At 35.8% G+C, this 22,153-nt stretch overlaps 1 protein-coding gene across 8 annotated transcripts in view; it reads left to right on the forward strand.

Annotated features, from left to right (window-relative positions):
- SBF2 (SET binding factor 2) overlaps positions 1 to 22,153 on the forward strand; it is a 287,512-nt gene that overhangs the window by 128,393 nt on the left and 136,966 nt on the right. For all 8 annotated transcript variants that reach the window (XM_072863651.1, XM_072863648.1, XM_072863649.1 and 5 more), the window contains 3 exons: positions 9,907 to 10,020; positions 11,680 to 11,790; positions 14,174 to 14,279. In XM_072863651.1, coding sequence (XP_072719752.1) covers positions 9,907 to 10,020; positions 11,680 to 11,790; positions 14,174 to 14,279 — 331 coding nt within the window. The remainder of the gene's footprint in view (positions 1 to 9,906; positions 10,021 to 11,679; positions 11,791 to 14,173; positions 14,280 to 22,153) is intronic.

Genomic DNA, 22,153 nt, shown 5'->3' on the forward strand with positions numbered 1-22,153 from the left:
ATGTTTAGTATATTACATCATCATCTTTCTAAATCTGCTGAAAAATGGATGGTATGATAGCATACAGAGATTTAAGTAATGCCTTATTTCCTTTCTGCTCCTGTGTAAAGAGAAAGTTGCAGCTAATGTTCTATATGATAAGAAATACACTTGTATTTTTAATGTCCTTTTATACATTTAAGGTCCTCTTTAGACCAGAATTTAAAGTTAAGGTGAGAACAGTTGTACAGAGGATTTCCATCTTCCTAATAACTCTGGCAGTAATTTCTCATGTCCTATTTATCCCCTGGCTTGTGCATTCACACACACATCCCCAGTTTGAACCCATGCTGTTGCAGGTGCAAAAGCTTGGTTTTGGTAAAGGTCTCCTTTTCCTCTTTACTCCTGTGCTGTGTCTACACAGTGCCCCTAAGTCTCAGTATCCCCCTGTCCTCTGATCTGTCTTTTAAGCAGAGACTTTTCTTTGTCAGTAGAGATCAGATAATTTATCTGACTTCCAAACAGTAGTAGTACTAATTCACTAATTCATTGAAAGTCTTTTCAGTGCGTTTCCTCATATGCAATTTAAAAGAATTAATTGACTGTATTTTAATTAAACAAAACAAACAAAAATCTCTGTGTGTAAAATTTTGCTTTGGTGTACTTCCACATATACTGTTCTATACTATATAAAAACCATTATGACTCAGTTAAAATAGGGTATGAGTTACCAGCTTTCTTAAGTTAATTTGATTTTTGCCATTTGTTCTGCTTCGGTTGCTTAGGTGTCTGCAGTTGCCTCATCTTAGGTGTGTAAAGCTTGAAAGGGTGGAATCCATGGATCAAGTTTGCTGCCTTTGGGAAATTTCAGAAAGATTTAGTAAACTCTAAGCTCTGAAATTACTATTTGCATATGCATAGTTCTTGCTAAAGACTTGTTACTGTAGTTCTTTAACATTCTTCAGTGCCAAGGTTAACCTGTCAAAAGCAGTTACTTAATGCTATTGATTATTGCCCTGTGGAATTTCAGCATTTATGGGGCAACTGCATATGCATTACCTTGGACTTCCCAAATCTTCTGGGGTGTGCATAGCCTCATGGCCTACTCCAGAAATATGCTTTGGCCTATGGCTGCATAAGCTGGACTGAAAAGTGGAAAGCGTGGGTACTAGATTACTTTTGTTCCAAAGTTCTTTCAGTGTGTTTAGATGATAATGCTTATAAGCATCTTCTGGAGTTTTTAAGTGAGGTGCATTAGATGGTAAACATCTAATCGATGCTGGTGGTGTAAATTTTGTGTAATGCTGGAAGGTGCAATGCAAACTCCTTATGATATATGAGTACACTGAAGTGTCAGTAGTATTTAGGGACTGAATGAGCTGACCTGTTACAGAGACTTGAAGTTGCTCTATTTTGTAAGTTTATGATCTTCACATAGTTGTCTATCTTTGGTCCTTTTCTTTTATAGTTGATAGAATCCCTACTGTGAATTATTACAGTTTATTATCCTGTTTTGAAATTATTAAATCAAGAATAATGGCTTTTATGCTGGTATAATTATTCCACTATAAGTTTAGCTGCAGTGGTATGATTCTGTGTGTGTAGACAAGCCATGAAGTAGATCTCTTCACCTGTGGTTTTAGTTCAGTACAGCAGATTGTAGGCAGGATGCAGATTTGTCTTCTGGAGGTAGTCAGATAAGTTTATTTTAACTGTTGTACATGTGTTAGAATTTATTGGATACATGCATTTGTATGATCTGAAAAGTAAATAAAATTAATTGATGCTGAATGTCTTTTGGCCTTTGATTGTTAGTAAACCAGCTAAAGAGTGTATTTGTCTGCAAATAAGACCAGCAGAGACTAAGTCACATGGAGAGAAAGGGATCCATCCCAAATGAGCAATTGGCACGAGATTACTAAAGCAAGCTTCAAATAATTTTTCTTAAAATAAGAAGTCATGCGTGGTCTCTAAATCTTCTTTGCTGGGCAGTTAGTAGAAAAACAACAGGCTTGCTGAACTTGGCACAATTTCAGTGCAAAATTTTGCATAGGGCAAACTGTTTTTGAGAGTTATAATGAATTACTAGAGTGGAAGTTTTGTAATGAGAGATATGCTTTCACTCTCTAGGACTGGATGAATTAATAAAAGTACAATTCTAATTTCACTTTCTGTTCACATTTGATTTCCTTTGAGTTTCAAATAATGCCTGCCAGCTTCCGCCTTCAGAGTTGTAAAGCTACATCTAGTGCTTTGTGTTTTCTAACTTTTCTATTAATAACTCAGTTTAAATTGGTTTTCCTCACTCTGACGTGAAGATAAACCTAATTTTTCTCTGCTCAACATTAATCAGAACTAAATGCACTGACAGCAGTAGCATATGCCCCGGAGTGGAGATGGATGGTCAGTATGCCTGGATTGTCCTCATGTCTGAAAATGAGTGGCATTTCTCACAAAGGCACTTCACAGAGCTGCCTGCCACAGAGGTGGTTCAAAGACCCGGAAGGACATAGTGATCCAACTGGGGGGAGTCAGAGCCTTTGTAAGTGAAGACTGGATGGACAGCTGATAGTCTTGGAGAGTTGGATAACAGTTCAGAGTTGCTTTATCTAGGAGCCTTCAATGTTGGAGATTTGATAAATGGCAGATTTGGGCATACATATTCAAATAGTAAGATGGACATATCCAAGTTCTGAAGATGGGGGTGAAAAGACAGGAGAGGAAGGATAGTTACGGTTCATGTGTGCTATAATTCAGCTGCATATTGATGTAGCAAATGCTAATGTGTTCTCAAGCTGGGTAAGTTCCTTAACATCTACAGTAATAGGGAGAATTTTTTTGGACTATATTGGTAGGTTGTTTTCATCTTTAAAAATTGACTTCAGTTCCTAATGTAGATTTTGGCTAGATTGTTATTTTTAAGTTAAATGTCAATATTTAGAAGCAGAGCTGATATCTTAAAATAATATGATTGTTTTGGCAAAATTAGGTTCATAAAAGTTCAAGAGGAAACCTTAAAGTTTGAGGGCTAGATCAGAGCAATGAATATCTCTGGATAAAAAAAGATAAGGTTAATATGAGTAAGGTTGGCTGCTGTCATTTGTTTTCTTGGCTGCTGTATCTGTTGCCTTTAAGTGAGTTGCAGTTTTTCACTGAAGTAGCACAAAATCAGTCACCTTTTTCTACTAAAAGTTGTAACATAATTTCTTAAGCTGAAATTGTGGCTTACATGAAAATGACTGTTTATGTGCTAATTTTCCACATGCAACATTTTAAACTAATCCGGTATCAGCCAAATGTGACTGACAGTAGAGATCTTGTACTTGCAGTATCTTTTCTGAAAGTGGGTGGGTGGGAAGCAAAAAGATCTATTTTGTAGTCCACTGCCACATGAGGGAAAACTTGGAGTGTGAGATCACCCTTATCAGACATCAGGTAATCCACAAATGTTTTTAACTTAGACATAAATCTACAGGAAATTAAATTATTTCATAGATACAAAGAGCTATTTGCTTGTTATGTGGATGCTGTAATTATTTTTCTTCTCTATTCCACATACCTGAGGCCAAGTCTGAAATCATGAATGAAATTAAGTCAGTTTATATTTTAGATTTGTATAAATGTGGGGGGTTTGTCCTTAAAATTTTTTCAGTCAGAGAGAAAAGAAAGAAGGGAATAAAAAATAAGTCTGTAATCACTTAATTGATTCCCCCTCCCCCCCCCTTTAATGAACTGTCTGACTTAGACTTAACCCTACATTAGTACTTTTTGTGTGTGTGATCCGAGTATCAAAAGAGAATTAATGTATTATTGAAACTATTATCTGCCAGTGAACACTAAATAAGATACATTCAAATACCTTACATTAAATGCTTGGAAGAACATAAGAGTTACCATTTTGGGTCAGAAAGAAAAGTCATCTTGCATAGTATTTTGTCTCTGTGGATGGTTAGGAGTGAATGTCTAGGGAACAGCAGAGGAACAAGGCATACATAATATCTCCATGAGCGGTTCCTCCTCTACCTCTACAGTCCAAGGACCAACTGAGCCAAATATGCCTGGTGCATGTTTAGTAACCTCTGTGAATTTTATTAACTTGTCTGGCCTTTTCATGACCCTGAATGCATTTTTATTACTCCCATTCTGTAGCAGAAGAGTTTTGTAAGTTAAATAACCCTTGCATGAAGAGCTACCACCATTTGTTTGCTTTGAACATATTTCAGTTAGCATGCTGATTATGGTGGTGGTTGGTTTTGTTGTTCTTCCTTGAGACTAACTGTGAATGACCAGTTTACTTTGGGTTTGGTGTTTTGGGGTTTGGTCTGTTTTTCAGGTGCCTAGTTTCTGTGTGAGATTTTTGGTGTCAGCAGTAAAAAGTATATAAAGAGTAAAACTAAGCAATGAGAGAAGGACCTGATGCAAAGGACTTTCTAACAGTTTTGCTGTCAGTTTGATTGGTTGAGCTTTTGTCATGTTTCATGCAGTGTTGTTATTTCTGTTTTGGCAAGCCACTACACACTATAGCTTCAGTGAAATTTCTCTCTTATGCACCTTTGATGCTAAGCATCGAAACTGAACACTTACCCTGTTCTTGGCCTTACAAGATATCATTTAAAACTCATAATTTTCAACTCTGAACATATGTTTATGATCTAAAGCAAACAAAATACGTTGTGCAGAAAATGTCGTAGGACTACTTGATGTTCACCTTTGTACCTGCTGGAGTTTTGCTGAGTGGTGCATGTAGTGCACACTGAAGAAACAGGAGACTGCGATGAAGTTTTGAAATGGTATCAATCATATGTTGTATGCTGTCGTAGATTCACAGTGTTCATTACGTTCCCTTTAACATCTCCCTAGATAGACCGGCATGGGTACTGAACTGGGAGAGCTATGTGACTTGCTCCATTAGAATGTGTAAATCATTTTTCCACAGTACCCTGTGTGTAGCATATGAAGAAAACATTTAATGTACATTTCAATTTTAAGAAAGTTTTTACTCTTGATCTACACTAATTTATTTGAGGAAAACATGCCATATTTTATTATTAAAATTATTTTTTGTTTGATACTTGAAACTTTCTTCTAATACCAACCTGTCAAACTCTTCTCGTTACAGTGTACTTGATAAAATGCTGCAAACTGTGTCCAGTTGTTCTTACACTTTTTATAAATGTGGAGGGAGTTTTAAAGCAAAAGGGCACCAATTTAAAGGAAAGCAATACCTTATTTAACAGTATGTGTATCAAGCCCATAAGTATTTGATTTTTTAACTGCATCTATTAAAAATGTATCAAAGCTTTTTCTAGACTATGGATCTGGGACATCATGCCTGACCTATTGGTAGGTAACTCCAATCGTCAGTTACCTTCCTTAATAAAAAATGCTTGAATGATTAGTCTGAATTTGTCTAGCTTGGCCTTAATGCCATATACATCCCTTGGCTAAACTGAGGAACAAATTGTTCTCAGAAAACATAAATAGCAAAATGATGATGAACAGTGCTGATCACAATTAATTTCTCTAAACTGTTGGTTATCAGTCAGGGGATTAATGATTAATATTTTTTTTTATTTGGTCATGTGAACTTCTGTTATTTTGTGAGGTTTTTTTTTCAAATGCTTGCACAAATGCTTTTATAAATTCACCTACTTTTATTGACCAAGTTCATAAACTATAAAGTGATGCTGTTAGTTCAATTGGTTATTGTACATTCCAGTTTACCACTTTAGGTCACAAATATGATAAATGGATACTTCGCATGATACAAGAAGAAAGGCAAACAGTTGAAATATATGTACTCATGCTCTCTCTAGTTCTGTATTCTCATTTGTGTAAGAACCTATGAAGGTAATTACTATGTTATGTCAGGAGTTGTGTATATATATTTTTAGTGTAGATGTGGGTGTGTACATTGATTAAAATACATGAAAAAAATTGACTTTAAGAATATATTGGTCTGCTTTAAATGTACAGGACACACAATTTTTTTGGCCGGTCTCTTAAGAGGCCACTTTACAGCTATAGCAAACAAGTTGAGCAAAATGAAATGGCATCATATGTCCTTCAAAAAGGACATATTTTGAAAAGTTTCACCATTTTCTGAGTTTGTTTATTATGTATTATTTATGCAGTAAAAGAGGGGGGAAAAAAGACAAACAAATCAAACACCCTGCTGTAACACCAGATAAGATTTTTCTGTTTAAACTTATGGTACATTCTCAACCACATTCTACTGACACAATAAATAAATGCTTGTTTAATTGTGTTTTAAAGTTTTAAGAATGTAATTCTGTATCTAGTTTTAAAATTGGTTATCTTGATTTTTCCTATACCTTTTTTTAATCTCATGGGACATAAATATTAACATTAATTACTGTGATGTTTTATCTATGTTTTTGTGACAGTTTGGAATATGATGATTTAAAATTTATTTAAGAAATATCTAAATTTGGCAATGCTGTTTCTCCAAGAGGTGCACTAGGTGCACTAGAACTAAAAAGGCAGTCTTTAAAAAACCAAAAAGGCTCCTATGTACCTTCCACATTTCAGACTGTCACAGTCATATGTATGTGAAAAAGGAACCCTCGCAATTAAGATTTCTGCAAAGACAGTTTTTGTTAGCTGGGTGCTTTTGTGGATAAGAAGTTCTGTAATGAATACACTGATAATTGAAGTATTATCTGGTATATTTTGTAGACAAACTATGGACTTGAGTCAGCCATAGTTTACACATCTCTGCACTATATTCTCCTTACAACTTTAGAAACCAAGTCAAGATGCAGAAGAAAAGAGGATTCTGGGTTTGGCAGGCAGGGAACAGGACCCTGATGGGCTTCAGTCACATGCAGATATAATTACAGGGGACCAAATATTTTAAGCATGGTGAAATAATGTATGATCACAGGTCATCATACAGTTCCTTTCATTAATACAGTTAGATCAGTCTCTGTTACCTATTCCTTAGCCTACTGAAGAATTTTTCAGAACTTTATTAATCTAATGTTAAAAAAACATTCATCCATTTCCAATCTAAAGGCACAGATATTTCTGAATTACATTCTAAATGTGTATCGCCTTTTAAACTAAATGGATCTTTAAGCATCTTGAACACTGGTTTGCTCTCTAGTGGTACATTTTTCTCATCTCAGCTGCTTTCAAAATCTGCCTGTATGTAGAAATAAAAAGGGGGAAATACAAAAAGGAATCTCTTTCAATATTTAATTGAAATTAAGAGAATTCTAAATCTGTTCTACTGTTAGTGTGAAGGGCTGCTAGGCAGCAGTCTAGATGAGAGATTACAGGGAATCCCCATAGCAGTATACCAAATACCATTATCATCATCTTCAAACCAATATAAGTGCAAAAGGAAAACTATAATAATCAACTAGATTAAAAAAAAAATAAAATTGAATAGCAGTATTACCTTCTTATTTAACCAATTTAAATTCATCTTTCAGTTTATGTATTGTTAGCAAAGTTTTCCTTAACATCCAATTATTCTTAATTTAGTTGTAAACTGAATGCTATATTTATAAAATAAAAATGTAATGAGAAAAAACCCCAGAACAACTCTTTTATTTTCTTAGCTTTGATTAGAGAATATTTTTTCCTTAGATGAGAAAGGGGATAAAGAAAGATTAAATGTGCCTGTGCCTGAACAAAAGCATAACTAGAAAGAATTAAGTTTACGGTTTTACCACTTTGTATTTAGTATTGCTACAGAATGCTTGTGTTGTTAATACTTTGCTTGAAAAGTAGGTTAAAAGTCATGTGTTTGAAATTATTATCTACTTAGTCTAGTGACTCCTAATAATGTGCCTGCGTGCCTGTCAGAACGTTTAGCCGTGGAAGAAATACGGCTAGTCACATTACATTTTTCCGTAAATCTTTTATGAAGTAAGAGAGTGTTTTTATAGTGTAAATGATTTATCAATTCAATACTGTGCTGCTATGGTGCCCTTAAAGTTTTAAATTAAATCTAATTAAGAATTAATTCAAGTCTTGATCTGAAGTTGAGTGGATTTTATGAAAATGGCCTTTTATAGAAACCTCCTCCCTGTCTATGCACCCTGAGTTTTCATTATCTTAGTACGATGTGAATCTAGAAAAGCTTCCATATTTCCTTGCCTTTAGAAAGGTGGAATATGTTTTAATTTCGTTTTTCCTAATGTTGTCAGGGTCCACAATTTGTCAGATAGCCAGAATCTGTTGCCTTTATGCCTAGAATTCATAATTGCTCTTTAGAATAGTTGATACAATAAACTTCTGTTGATTATATGTTTAGTGGTGTATAACCACTAAACTGTAATTTTAAAATTCTTCTTGCATTTTTGGGGGCAGGGGGAGGGAACTGTAATTAATGTAAAAGCTCTCTGTCAACGTTATAATGGATGGAAATAAATGAACATGTGTGGGACATGTGACTGTTGACTTGCTGTGTTTCTCTCTTAATTTGAGATTAACAATTTTAACCTAGAAATGAGATGCAAACTAGACTAAGCATGTACATTGCGTATGAATTGGTTGCTGGTTAGGTAAGAATTAATGTACAAAGCCAGGTATATGACCATATGTGTATATATATCGCTGTGACAATTGTTTTAACTTTGGTATGAAAATATTATACATCTCTCTTAATTAAAACAGCTTGGTTAATACAAACGTAAGTACTCTTTTTCAACCATTTTTACTTGAATGCTGAATTGTTTTTCAGATAGGAGGCTGTCCTCAGGTCAGGAAGTTCCTGAGCTGCGGATTGCTGGAGACAGGGAGAATGGGAGAATGCACTGGTAGAACAGCCTCATTCAGCTTGCCCTTTGCTTAGGGGGTGCCCTTGACACCAAGACAGGGTACTAAGCTATAGGTGAACCTTTTGTCTGACTCAGTATAGCAATGCTTATACTTCTTTTTTTTTTTTTTTTTTTTAATATCGTGCTTAGACAAGGGATGCCATAGCATAAATGAATACCACCTAACTTCTATGTCCTAAAGAATCACAGTGGCAGTTTCACAGGAACCCCAGGATCTTATTTAGTTTGTGTATAAAAAAGCATCAAAATATTTTATAGCTTTTATGTCTCCTCTGGCATACATATAAAAAATTACATGCCCTTTTTTTTCCTATATAGAAATCAAAATAGAGCACCAGAGTGCATGTGCACACACACATACCTATATATCTTATTCTTTAGGAGGGGGTGTGTGTGAGAAGTGCTTTAGCATAGGTTGACACAGAGCTTGAGTGTGGTTGAGCAGCTTCCAAGAGGCACACGCCCGTGCTCAGGACACAAGCCTGAAAGGCCAGATCTGACTTCATAGGTGGAAGGGCAATGGGCAAAGGCTCTAATGTAGATACCTTCACCTGTGGGTCAGGTTAGGAAGTAGCTCCTAACCTGTAGTAGTTAGGAAGAAGCAATTTATTGCCCTACAGCTGTCAGTGCAGCTTCTAGCTGATACCCAGCTACTGGACCTTTTCAGAGTGACCTCTTCAATTTGGTGCTAGAACTGAGGAGAACATTTATATAATAAAATGGAGGTCTTGGTGTGGAGGCAAGAATCCACCCTAAGACCTGCATTTATAATAATACTGTTCTGTAATCCACTTCACTATCTAAAATGTGAAACAGGGAGCATGTAATGTGAAACATTGGCCTGTTAAACTGCTGTCTTGAGAACTTTATTTTAGGTACATTGGTGCGTGACTTCTCAGGTGAGTTTTAACAAGCTGAACTACATCTAGAAGCTTTTAGGGAGTTCAGGCAACCATTGGAATGTGCTCCTGTTAGTTGACTTCATTACCAGTTTCAAATAATGCATTCATTTTCTTTTCTAAAGTTCTGAGAAATGTTAACTTTTTGTAAGAATGCTAACATTTTAGTTTGAGGTTTCTTTCTGCTTATTAATTGAAGTGTTTCTGTTTTCAAGGGAACAAAAGAAATTGAAGGTGAAGAGGAGTCTGGTTTAATTCCGCCTGCAGAAGTATTTGCTCCTAAAAGTCTGGTGCTGGTGTCCAGACTAGATTATCCAGAAATTTTCAGGGTAAAGAACTTGCTATTGCCATTTATAATATATGTCAGCAGACAAATCTGTTTTTAATGAGTAGCAGTGACAGTACTTTTGATTTAAAACATCTCAGGACTGATTTGGGAATTTAAAAGCAAAAGTAGGCTTAGATTGAACTAGATAAAATTCAATGTCTGTGACAGTAAATAGCCCCTAAAGGTTGAAGTAGTGCTTTTTTACCCTCCAAGCAGTATTAAATCTACATAGAAGATGAAATAGAGATTTTTCTGGGCTCAGTGTACTGTATAATGAAGGGAATTATTAGGACAAAACCAGACTTGCTCAGGTAAAAACAACACATTAACAATATTTGATTAAATATATAATGGTAAATTAATAGTGAAATCCTAGTTTTCCTCCGTATGTAAGGCAAAATGTCAGAGCCTCTTCCAGATCAAATTAAGATGCATGACAGAGATTTAGGATCTTGGATTACTTTCAGCTGATGAAATATGGCTGATCTGAGATAAATGAAAACCTTAAATTTTTATTAAGCTAATACATATTAAGAGAAACAAATATAGTTCAGTTTACAGATCAAGGGAGGAAATCATTCAACAGTTAAGTTGTCATTAGACTTTAAGAATGACTGTACTGAGTGAGATTAAAAGTCCATGTAGCCCAGTATTTTGTCTCTGATAGTGGCCTGTAGCGAATGCAAAGCAAAGTGTGTAAGAATTCGGCAGGCTCTAGAAATAATTCCACAAAATACTTTCCTAATTCAGTGTGAATTATAGTTAAATGACATCCTGAACCAAAGGTGTCAGCTGTGTGGATTTTTTCATATAATTTGACCAGTTTCTTAATGGTCAGATTTTACAACAACCCGTGGAAATTAGTTTCACAGCTTAACTATGTGTTATATGAAAAGTTACTGTTGGAATTATTTCTAAGAGGAGAATTGCTAAAATAGTTGCTGAATTATCAAAATTACAGCAGTTAAAAGACACCAAAAGGATGCTGTAGAACAAAGTTATTTATTTCTTTTTTTCCAAAGGCTTCTTAGAACATGATGTTAAATCATCTTACATTAAATTATTAGTAAAAATTATGAAGCTCTGTCTGTGATTACTCAATCAAAACTGGATCCATAAAAAAAAAAAGGAAATGCTGAAGTGTTAATATACTGTTCATTTTAAAATATACTTATATTGAAATAATAAAGAATGTAAGTTAAACAACATAGGGAATTGTTGATCCTTGATGCTAGTCTTAAAACAAGCCTCAAAAGCTCATTGATTCATCAGTGTTCTACTCTGGAAACCAGTCAGGTTTAGATCCATAGAATTCAAAGCACAGATGAAGCTATGTTGATTTTGTAATTTTTAAAAGTAACTTGTAGTAAAGCACTTTTTGTGTAATGAACAAAGCACAAATATCAAATATTTAATTTATTTAAAAAAAAGAATATCTCTACACCTGCCAGTACATGCATCCCTCCTAAATAGCCAATCTATTTTTTTAAATGAATGGTTGCTTCTATAGCACATCACTTTGTGTTCAGTTGGAAGGTACTTCACTACCTTAACTATTAAGACACACTTATTTTTTAAAAATTATATATGTAGATCTTTAAGTAATTTCACATCTGCCTTCCCTGTATAGCAGTCTAATATATTTTGCCTACCTTTCTAGGCTTGCCTTGGCCTGATCTATACTGTGTACGTGGACAGCCTGAACGTGTCACTGGAGACTCTCATTGCAAATCTGTGTTCATGCCTTGTCCCTGCTTCTGGAGGGTCTCAGGTAAATGGAAAAAAAGGGTATTTTTCCAGTTAATTTAATTTATGAAGAAAACAAAAAATAAATTCTTGAAATATTTTTGAAGAAAAAAAGATCATAGTTCAGCTGAGTGCTTTCCCTGTGGCCTGTGAGTGCTTTCCCTGTGGCCTGTCTTCTAAAGACAGCAAAAATTCCATTCCAGGATAAGGTCAAAGGGTTAATTTTGTCACTGAGTTGGCTTTTTACAAGGCGCAGTAACAAATCAAGCAGTTTGTGTAAGTTCAGTTTTTAATAATAATGTGTGTTCAGGAATATTTCTGCTTGCTACAGATTTTTTTAAAGGCTTCTTTTCTTTGCCATTTTTTAACATGTCCTTCACTTTAGTTAATTTACCCATGTCTTTTCCTTGATGCAGTTCAGTATTGCACTGGTCTTTTTTTGGTAACTCTTTTAAATTTCTATTTTCATAAAATTTTTAAAAAATGCTAAGAAAGTAACTTGGACATGGTTTTCTCAGAGGTAATTAAATATTCCAGGTAGCCCATGTATTCAAAAATAAGAAAGTTTTCCAGCAACTACACTTCTTTATGCTTTTTACATATGGTTTCTGTGAGCAGAAAGTCAAGTTTGTTTGTTGATTTACTTTAAATAAATTATTCCTATACATTTGTGGGTTTCTGACAAGCCAATTGGGTCTTATTTGCTTGGCCTTCACTTTATGCTGTGACACTACTGGGAAATTGTAGTCCTTATCATGAAACATACCTGGAAACTAAGCATGCAGATGGCAATATATTAAAGTTGATTTCATACACATTTTCTCACAATTCCCACCCACCCTGTGGATTATCAACCTTCTTGAAATCCTACAAATTCCTAATTCTTTTCTGTTTTTCCCATAGCCCTGTCTGCTTTGGAATTTCTCTTAGTTCTATAAGTGGCAAAATGTCCTCTCAGCTTAGTCAAGATCTACCTTACTGCTCTCCAGGCAGCCATGTCTCTGTGTTTTTGCATCCAAAGCCTTTTGGTTTTGAAGGGGAGTAATTAGATTGTATGTCCCTATCAGAAACCCTCTTTTCCAGTGGTATTTGAACCTCATATTACAGGTTTTGGTGATCCACTTGAACTTCTGGCTCCTTTTCTATCCTCTTTTTTTTTTTTTTTTTTTTTTTTTTTAAACTTCCATCCATAAATATGGCTTTCCCCAGTGGCCATTTCCTCTGCTAGAAGAGGGAGGAAAATTCGTGCTCCTCTGGCTGTTCTCCCTTCTGCTTTCTCTCTTCAATGTTCTTTCAGTTCAAACTTAAATTTGCTAGTGTCAAACTGCCATTTTAATGAGAAATTAAGTTATTCTGTTTTCTTTCTTAAACTTCATGCTTCCAGGGCTAAATCTGAATTATATATCTTAGAATGAGAACACTCTTCTGATGTTTATCTCCAGAAGTCCTTGAGGAGCCTCCCAGGCTATTCACGTGTCCATTGCTGAAATAATCAACTGCAAAATTAGTTATTGACCTGCATCGAGGTCTGCTGCGAAAGTGCTGGGGAAGAGCATCTCTGCTACAGCTCAGAGACTTGCTTGGTTTAACTGTGGAGCATTTTGGTTTCAAACATCTGCTGTGCAGCAACTAGAGCTTGCTACCTTCATACATTCAACATCTTTGCTGCCATGTGGAGTTGTACCACACTTATTGCTTGTACAGAAAATGCCCCCCACCCCATGGTAGTTAGTGGTTAGAGGTAACTACTTGAAATCATCTGCTGCTTGAATGTCATGTGGATTTACTCAGAGGAAAGCAAGATTATTTTGCAGATACAATGCTTTTTGGGATGTGATACACAAGTACATTCCTTTCACTCCCATTTCCTGCCTTCCTCAAGGGAGGTATGTTCTTGTGCTGGAAAGGTAACTGAAGTTTTAATTCTGCCTTAATATGCAGAGTAGGAACATAGGACTAGCAGAAGTGTCCTCTTCAATACCCCTATATCATAAGTATGTTCATACTTAAAACATGCATGCAGACAGTAGATATCAAAGAACTTCAGTTAGAAAATAATATGTATTTTTCTGATTTGAATGGATTTTATACTTTTTTTTTTTTCCCCTGGAAGGTTTTTTAATGTATTATTAAAAATGTAATATCAAATGCCTTCAAAGCCATCACTGTTTAGTTCAATGAAAATGCAAGGAAGGCACTATCATGCTACGTTTTCAAGGAGACATATCATTGTCCTCAAATTATATTTCAGATCTGTATTCTTCAATTCAATTATTCTTACTGGCTTTAAACTTCTGTATACAAAATAAATAATTTTTTGCAGGATGAATCACTTATCTGTATGACAACAGCTTGTTTATTCTATATAAATTAAATTTATAATCAATTAAAAAAATTTCTTTCTACAGAAATTGTTTTCTTTGGGAGCTGGAGACCGACAACTGATACAGACTCCTCTACATGATAGCCTTCCTGTTACAGGCACCAGTGTGGCTCTTCTCTTTCAGCAACTGGGTATGTCTAGGTCTGCTTTGAAAAAAAACAACTCTTTTTTAAAATTACAGAATGAGATACTTTCTGTTCTCATGAGTTCAAATCATGTGCCAAGAAAGCCACACGGTAAATATTAATTTCTTTTGAATGAAAGAATGACTAATAGTGCTTTTATCCCCTAATCAGACATTCATACAACCTTTTTGTACATCCTGCCTGTGGTAAGTTATCTCCAATATTATCTAGTATCTGTACGTGTACTGTGAGCAGAAGTGAGCCTGGCCTCTGTTTAATTACAAAAACATTCATGTAAAAAAATTGCCCACCCCTTGGATACTGTACAAACTCCAAACAAAACCAAGGGGGTGTTAATAATAAAACTAGTGTAACTGAAAAGGTTAGTAGAAAAGATACCATGTACTGATATTGGTAACTATGTGGAATTCATATTATTCTGTTGTTATCTATTATTCCCTATCTTTCAAGAAGGTGATCTAACACAATCCTCATCAAATGCTTACTTGTTTGTTACAATTACAACATTGTGTCATTGTTACCTGAGTACCTCAATACTAATCTCATGTCTCTCATTAGATTTTAACACTCTGTCAGTCTTCTTTCCGTTGGGTTGTGAAGTGACTTTGAAGCACAAGCTTGTACCAGCCATGGATAAGGGTGCAATTAATAATGTTTTCTGAACCTGTGAACCTCATGTTTAGTCTCAAGTAACCAAATGGCCTCAGCATATGTGTTGTCATCCATTCTTCTCATAAATGGACAATAAGAATGGATGCAAACTGGAAAAAGAATAGTGAAGTAAGAGCTTATGTCACAGGAAGCAGTATCAGAGCTGATGAGCACAATGCCATCTACTACTGATAAGATTTAATTGTATCCTTCCAAAAAGAATATTATTCCAAAAGGAATATTATTATTATTATTTTGTTGATAGCAGTTTAAATTAAAAAATGCGGCTGACATGGTATAGATGCTACTTATCCTCACCACAGTCCCTGGTTTTACTTGGTTTATTATGTCAGGTTTTACTTGGCTTATTATGTCAAGATTCATTAAGATTACTCTGATCAGATTGCAGGCAATGTTTTAGACATGGATAGGCCCAAGAACTTTTCCCTTTTTCTGAAGATATAAAATACGGTGTGAGGTACCATAAGTAGAGTATGATATACCTTGTGGTATGGTATGTTTGTTCTATAAGTACTGTGTGTGATACCTAAGTTGAGGTGGTTTATTTTGGGCATTTGTAGTGAAGGTTTCTATAAATTCACGGTTCTGAAAATGTCAAAGAAAGCAAGGCTTTTAGCTAGTGCTTAAATAGCTTAGCTACCATGTCTTGTGACACTTGGCTTTTGTATCGCAAATTAGGATTGTAGTGTATTGTCACAGGATCGGTCTGAGGAAGACAACGAAGGCAAATAATCTGAAAAGTCATTGTATGCATCAGATTTATAGAGGGAAACTGTGTAAAGACAGAGTGGGAATGTAAATATGGAAGAGGAAATTGAAGACCATCTTTTCCTCTTGGATTCTTAGCAAGAGCATGTTTGCAGAGCGAGCTTTTTTAATTCCACTCATTGTGTATAAAACTGAATTATAAAACTTCCATATGATAATTTAAAATTGCTTTCACACACATAGGTTTTAAGTTAATATCATTAACCACATTTTATTAACAGGTAAATATATACAGATGGATGTCATGTAACTTCCTAAAGATACTATATCACAGTACTGAAGAGTTTGGAGTGTAACCAGGACTCCTAGATTGTTGTGCTAGCAATCAGTGATCCTTTACCTTTTTATTTTGAAACTGTGTAATTCCTTATTAGCTCATATACACTTTCCAATATCTATACCCCTGATTTACTCTTTGTCTACTATCTAATCTTTCTTTTCCCATTCTCCATTAGCCTTCTTGCTGTAAACAGTCTGGTTTCTATGGTTTTGTGGCTCTTCTGCCTTCTTTTCTTCCTCTGAGTTCCAGTAAATGTTTGGAGCTTCAGTCTTTCTTGCTGTTTGGTGGCTTGTAAGAAGTACTAGTAAGAGTCAGAAAGCCCATGCTTACCAAGTGCCCTTTCCAATTATGGTGCACAGAAGGATATGAAAATCAGCAGAAGGAGGGGGAGAGAAAGGGAGATATTGAAGGAAGACTTGCTTATTGCTCACAATTCTGGTTAGTAACACTTCAGCTGGCCTGAAGAAGAGAGAAACTGAAGTATGTGATTATAAAACTTGGCAAATCTTCACAAAGAGAAGCTATAGGCTTACACCAGTTTCCCTGAAGTGATCATACAAGTTCATACAAAGAAGAGTTGTCTCAATACCCCTTCTTTTCTGTTGTGGCACAATCTTATCTTTTACAAGACTATTATAACTTAAGAAGAGCTTGTCTAATGGCCTTGTGTACGTCCTTTTCCTCTCTCTCTCCTATTCTTTGGTGTGATGAAGACAGTAGTAGTTGCCTGGGAACAGGCCTGAAATTAGTTAAGGAATAGGCAAATAAGTTGGCAGGTAGAATTTTTTTTTTTTTTAAAGCAACTTCTTGAACCCTTTGCAAAAGAGACTTACTTTTCCCATCTCCTATTTCTGACCATTGCGCGTTTTCATAGTGTACGCCACTTTACAGAATAGCATGTAGTTCCTTTCACATGTAGGTGGTGGACTGTCATCTTCTTAAGGCCAAGGTTTGTTAATGCTAAATTGCTGTTTGGATTTACTAAAAAAGAGTTGTTAATACAGCTACCTATGTCTTTAGTTTACAATGGTTGTTGAATATAAAAAGAGGACCTGGAAATATGAACAGACTGTTTTAAATAAATTCTCATTTATTCTCACTCTTCATGTAGTCTTATGAAGAGTTAAAGACAGTGAGTCTGGAAGGATGTGGTAGAACCTATTAGCTCATCCCTTTGAAAAAGTTTATTCTTCTAAGATAAGGCCTAATCCTTTCCTCTGGAGATTACAGTTGAGCTTGTCAGAAGTTTTTTGTGCTTTTTGTAATGATATTCACACTTGCTCTATTTCTCTCATTCCATTTGAACAGGAGCTTAATGCATATTTGTCTCTACCAACCTGGGCAAAAGCATTCTACTTATGTTGTCCAGTGTGGTGTTGGATAGTTACATTAATGACAGCTGTTATCCCATCAAATGCTTGTGTTTATGACACAAATATGACTAGGCTGTTTGTCAAGTAACGACATGTTCAGTTATTTCGCTTCTGGTACAAGTCACCTAATCCTATTTAAATTATTAATAGAAAATTTAAGAGTAGCTAGAAAAATATTTGTGAACTGTATAAATCAACTTTTTAAAAATAGCTCTTTCTTTGAAGAAGGTGGGCAGCAAGACAAAATTTACCACTATGAATAGATACAAAGTAATTTCATTTATTTTGAGAAAAATTGTGCAATAGTAGTCTCATCATGCTTTTTTCTGCTTGGCAGGATAATACTGTGTCAGCAGATGACCCTCCCTGTATTACGAAGTTCGCAGCATATCTGGAAATAGACCTTATTTTTACTTAGGCGTTAAACTACAGTTGGGAAAAACATCCCCAAAGGTTTTAAGCTTAATAATAAGGAACAGCAGTGTTTGACATTTTAAATCATACATTCTTTTTTTACTCTAAAAAAATTAATATATGGGAATAATGTGACAAAAGCCAGGCCTGCAGCTGGATCACTACACCTAAAAATGATTTCATCAACAAGGATTAGCTAGAAAAACAGTAATCATAAAGTTACTTTTAAAAATGATCTGTGGTAGCTAGAAGACTTTCAGTAGTCTTCTATTTCTCCTTGTCTGTTAGTAAGATGGTAGGTATCTACAAAAGCTTCAAAACATGGTAGCCTTCTTCAGGCTCAAAGGAGATTTTGGTTATATTTCTCTTCTCTCTCACTTTATTAACAATACATTCCTGGTTTTCTGCCTCAAGCTCTTTTCATTTCTCCAAACTCCAACCCTACTTGCCTTCTCCATTCTTCTGACAGTATGATTATTCAGCACTGCCATATTCAGTCATTTGTATCTAAGACATACACCTCCATCTCCCCAACCAGCAGTTTTTTCCAAAGAACGTAAGACACAAAATTATATAAGTGATGTGAGCAGCAAAACAGGTTTAAGCAGCACTTTTAATTTTTGCATGTTTCAAGGACTAGTAGTGTGAATCACACTGCTAAGCTGAGCAGAACAATTATGAAAATTTATTTTCCTGGAAAATTAATGTTTCCCCCTACTTTCCAAACACTTAATTGAAGACAAAAAGAGTTTTCCTTCCTTTTCTTCTTATTTAGTCTCCTATCTGGGCTGTTTTCCTGTCCCCTTATTTCCTCTGTTTCATTTCATTTGTCTGTGCTGGTTTTCCTCCTCATATCTTTAATTCGCCACTCAAGTATTTTCAGTAGAACTCAGACTGACTTTCAGTGTTACAAAGAAAGTAATTTTTTAAGTGGCAAAAATGAAACTTTGAAGTAGATTCTACTTTGAATCTTCTGGATTAAGACACAAGGTAAGGGTGCTTTTGAATTCAGGGCTGTCTAGAATAGAGATTACATAGATAGAACAGGATGAAGATGAATGGTAATGCTAGGTTGCGCCAGGTTGCTTGGTAAGCTTGTCTTTCATTTGTGCAACTTATGACGTAGCTTATATGAAAGTGTTAAATGTCATTATCCGTCGGCCTTTTTACATATGTTAAAATATTTTTAATCTAGAAATTGTGCGTATACCATTAGGCAGTATATGAAGGCTCTAAAATAAGTACTTTATAAATAATATATTTGAAGACTGCAGTGTCATCAAATATCAGTAATTCCAGATGTCAGAAGTGATTAGTTGATGAAACTTCTAAAGATTGTTACAGTTGCACAAAATATAAATACAAGGGCAGATATGTGTGATGATGGCAGAGTTGATAAGCAGGGAAGTACTTCAGTATAAGCAGTTTAAAACGCTCCACTCCAGTATTAATAGTACTGGTAACATGTATTTTTTTAATACGCCTTCAATTCCAAAATTCAACACTGTGACTTGAGACTGAGAAGTTCGGCATATTATCTGTCCTTTCTCCCTATTTGCATGTTCCTACCTTTCTTTTGCACCAGAGCAGATACTTCTCTGATACTGCAGAGCTGCTTAAAATTAATTAATTAATTAATTAACACTAAGCAAGCAAATAGAAGTGAATGATTTTCCATGTTTCCATTGTGGGACACTGACAGTGATGATTTTTATTGGTTTAAACAGTCACAGAGCCAAAACCCATTACTGTTACACAGTGATAAGTCGGTCCATAACAAAATGATGGGATCATATATTAACTATCAAACCTGTTTATCATTTTTTGGGTGGACTACCAAAGTGTACAGAAGTAAAAGAAATGCTGTATTTTCTGATTTTCTCATTTTTCAGTCATTTGATTTGTCAGAAATGAATGAAGTATGATTTTTTTTTTAATGAATATACTAAAGTTGTTTTATGTGTTCAAAAATTTGTTTGGGGGGAAGATCTTACTTAATTACAACAGCATTATTTTAATTTTTTTTTAATGAAGGTATACTGCTCCACCTCTATTTGGAAGTAGATATTTGTAAGTGCAGAGGGATTTTAAACTGACCGACTTGTACTTTATAATTTTGGTTAACTCATTAAAACCCACATTTTTTTAAAATGGTTCTGTAGTTGTGCCAATAGCATTCAGCATACATTTTGCTCTCAGAATACTTGAAATCTCTGCTTAGGCTGATAGTTCAGCAGGCTCTGTCCTTGGTTCTTATAAGTATTTCCTTTGCAAGCTAATGTCGGGGCCCTGAGTGCATCAACAGCCCCCCGAACCCCTCCTTGCAGGGCTGAGCTGCCTGTGCTCGAGGTCAGCATTAATGTAGCACAGCTGTGCAACCTTGGTTCAGTCTGTTGAGGAAAGAGCTGTGTGAAGGATGTGAGGAGGAGGGGCCTGTTGACCTCTTTGCTTGGATGCTGTACTTAGGCTCAGGCCACGCCCTTGGTCCTTGCCTGAGCTGTGTTGCAGCGATGCTTGTGCCTGGCAACATACCTCTCTGACCCAGATCCTTGCATATGGACTAGACATCCTGGCTTGATCTCAGGTCGTCTTCATGACTGTGGACTTGCCTGGTGATCACTGTGACTGACCTGGCTGCCATCGCTGGACCTGATCCTGACCCTGCCATGCTGACTTGACTTTCTGGCTTGACCTCAGGCCTTCCTCATCACTATGGGCTTCTCTGGCTATCTCGACTTTTGGCTGAACCTAGCTGCTGTCAGCAGACCTACCCAACTTATCTTTCTCTGGGTACTGTGGGAGTCCACCACTTGTTGGTGAGGGCACTGCCCCTTGTTGCCTTGTTTCCATACTTTACACCTGCTTGCCTTCTGTTACAGAGCAGTGTGCCATTGCTGGTCCCTGGCAGCTGGTCATTCTTCAGTTTTCACTGTTTACCTTCTAAAAGTCTTGAGAAAGTTGATATTTTTATATTAGTTCTTCACAATAGGTTTTGATCCCTTCGATACTAAGAGGCAAGTTTTGCAAGTCCTACAAGAGATGTAGTTGTACACTGCTACCTGCCTGGTATAGTTTGATGCTGAGGAAGAGATCTGTCTTGATCTTAAAATATGCACACTGATCAGACTTTCAGTATTCCACAATAAAGCTGGCTTCATCTGTTAACAACCTTTCCAACATTTTATTGCTTCCCAGCACACTACCTCAGAAATTATGATGTGAGCTACTGGAGCATGATTGTTTATGTATCACAAAGATAAACATCCCACAGTTCAGCAACTGTTGACCTATGGAGAATGCAGAGAAATGATCTGGTGAAGATCATCTGTAATTTTTTGTTTCAGTTCTAAGTGCAAAGAATCACTGTGCTGAGTCAGACCTCAACACCACTAGACAGCAGAAAAGTTGAAGTGTGAGGTATTTTGCTTTGCTGAAGAAAAGGAAGATCTTGTAGTCTACTGAATGTCACAATTTAGGGTACAAAGTAGTAGACACATATATACTGAAAGAGTCCAATATTAGGAGTGCTGTCAAAGGTGAGTGATTTACAAGGCTGTTATGGTTAAACTGCATCCTATGTAGGGGAAAGGCTGAACAGTTTAGTTGAGTGTCACATGTAGCTTAAGAGCAAGAGAACGTGAATGCTTGGGAAAAGAGTACACTCTCATGCAAGATCATAAGACACTGCCCCAAGTGCCCTCCATCATAAGTCCTTAACTTATTTTCTTCTTTTGTGATAAGGGAGGGCTTAAATACCAAGGTGGACATTTTCTAGAATAATTGGATCCAAACACCATTTTGCATTTCTGATAGTCAATAGCAAGCAGGATGCAGATATTTTGCCTTTCCCAGAAGCACAACCCAATTGTGCAGTCTTACGCTTGTGGATACTGCTTTCAGTCTCCCTTCTCAGTGACCCTGGAATTTGACTTTATTCTTGCTGAGCTAGCATAAACTACCTTGTTGCTTCTTCACAGCTAGTCTTTAACTTTTGCTGTTGCTGGTTCTTTTAGCTTTTTAGAATGTGTAAGTCAAGTCGAGGAACTGCATTCTGGACTACATGGTGTTGTTTGAGAAAGAGCCCAATTGTATTAAAAGTATTTCACTTCCAGTATTGTGAATGGAACTACTTAAATAATTCTTCAGTTTCAGAAGACAGTAGAGTTCAACATAGAATAACTCAATGCTGGCTTAACTGTAAGTCAAAGGATACATGTTGGCTAGTGGCATGATACAGGAATGACACTTGCTTCTAGTTTTTCCAATAAAATAGGTGTACTTGGTCCATAGTTAAACGCTGGGATAATTATTCATAAAAAAGCGAGTTACAGATCATAATGTGGGTTTAGCTG

This window comes from Ciconia boyciana, chromosome 6 (genome assembly GCF_034638445.1).
Source record: "Ciconia boyciana chromosome 6, ASM3463844v1, whole genome shotgun sequence".
Taxonomy (NCBI): Eukaryota; Metazoa; Chordata; class Aves; order Ciconiiformes; family Ciconiidae; genus Ciconia; species Ciconia boyciana.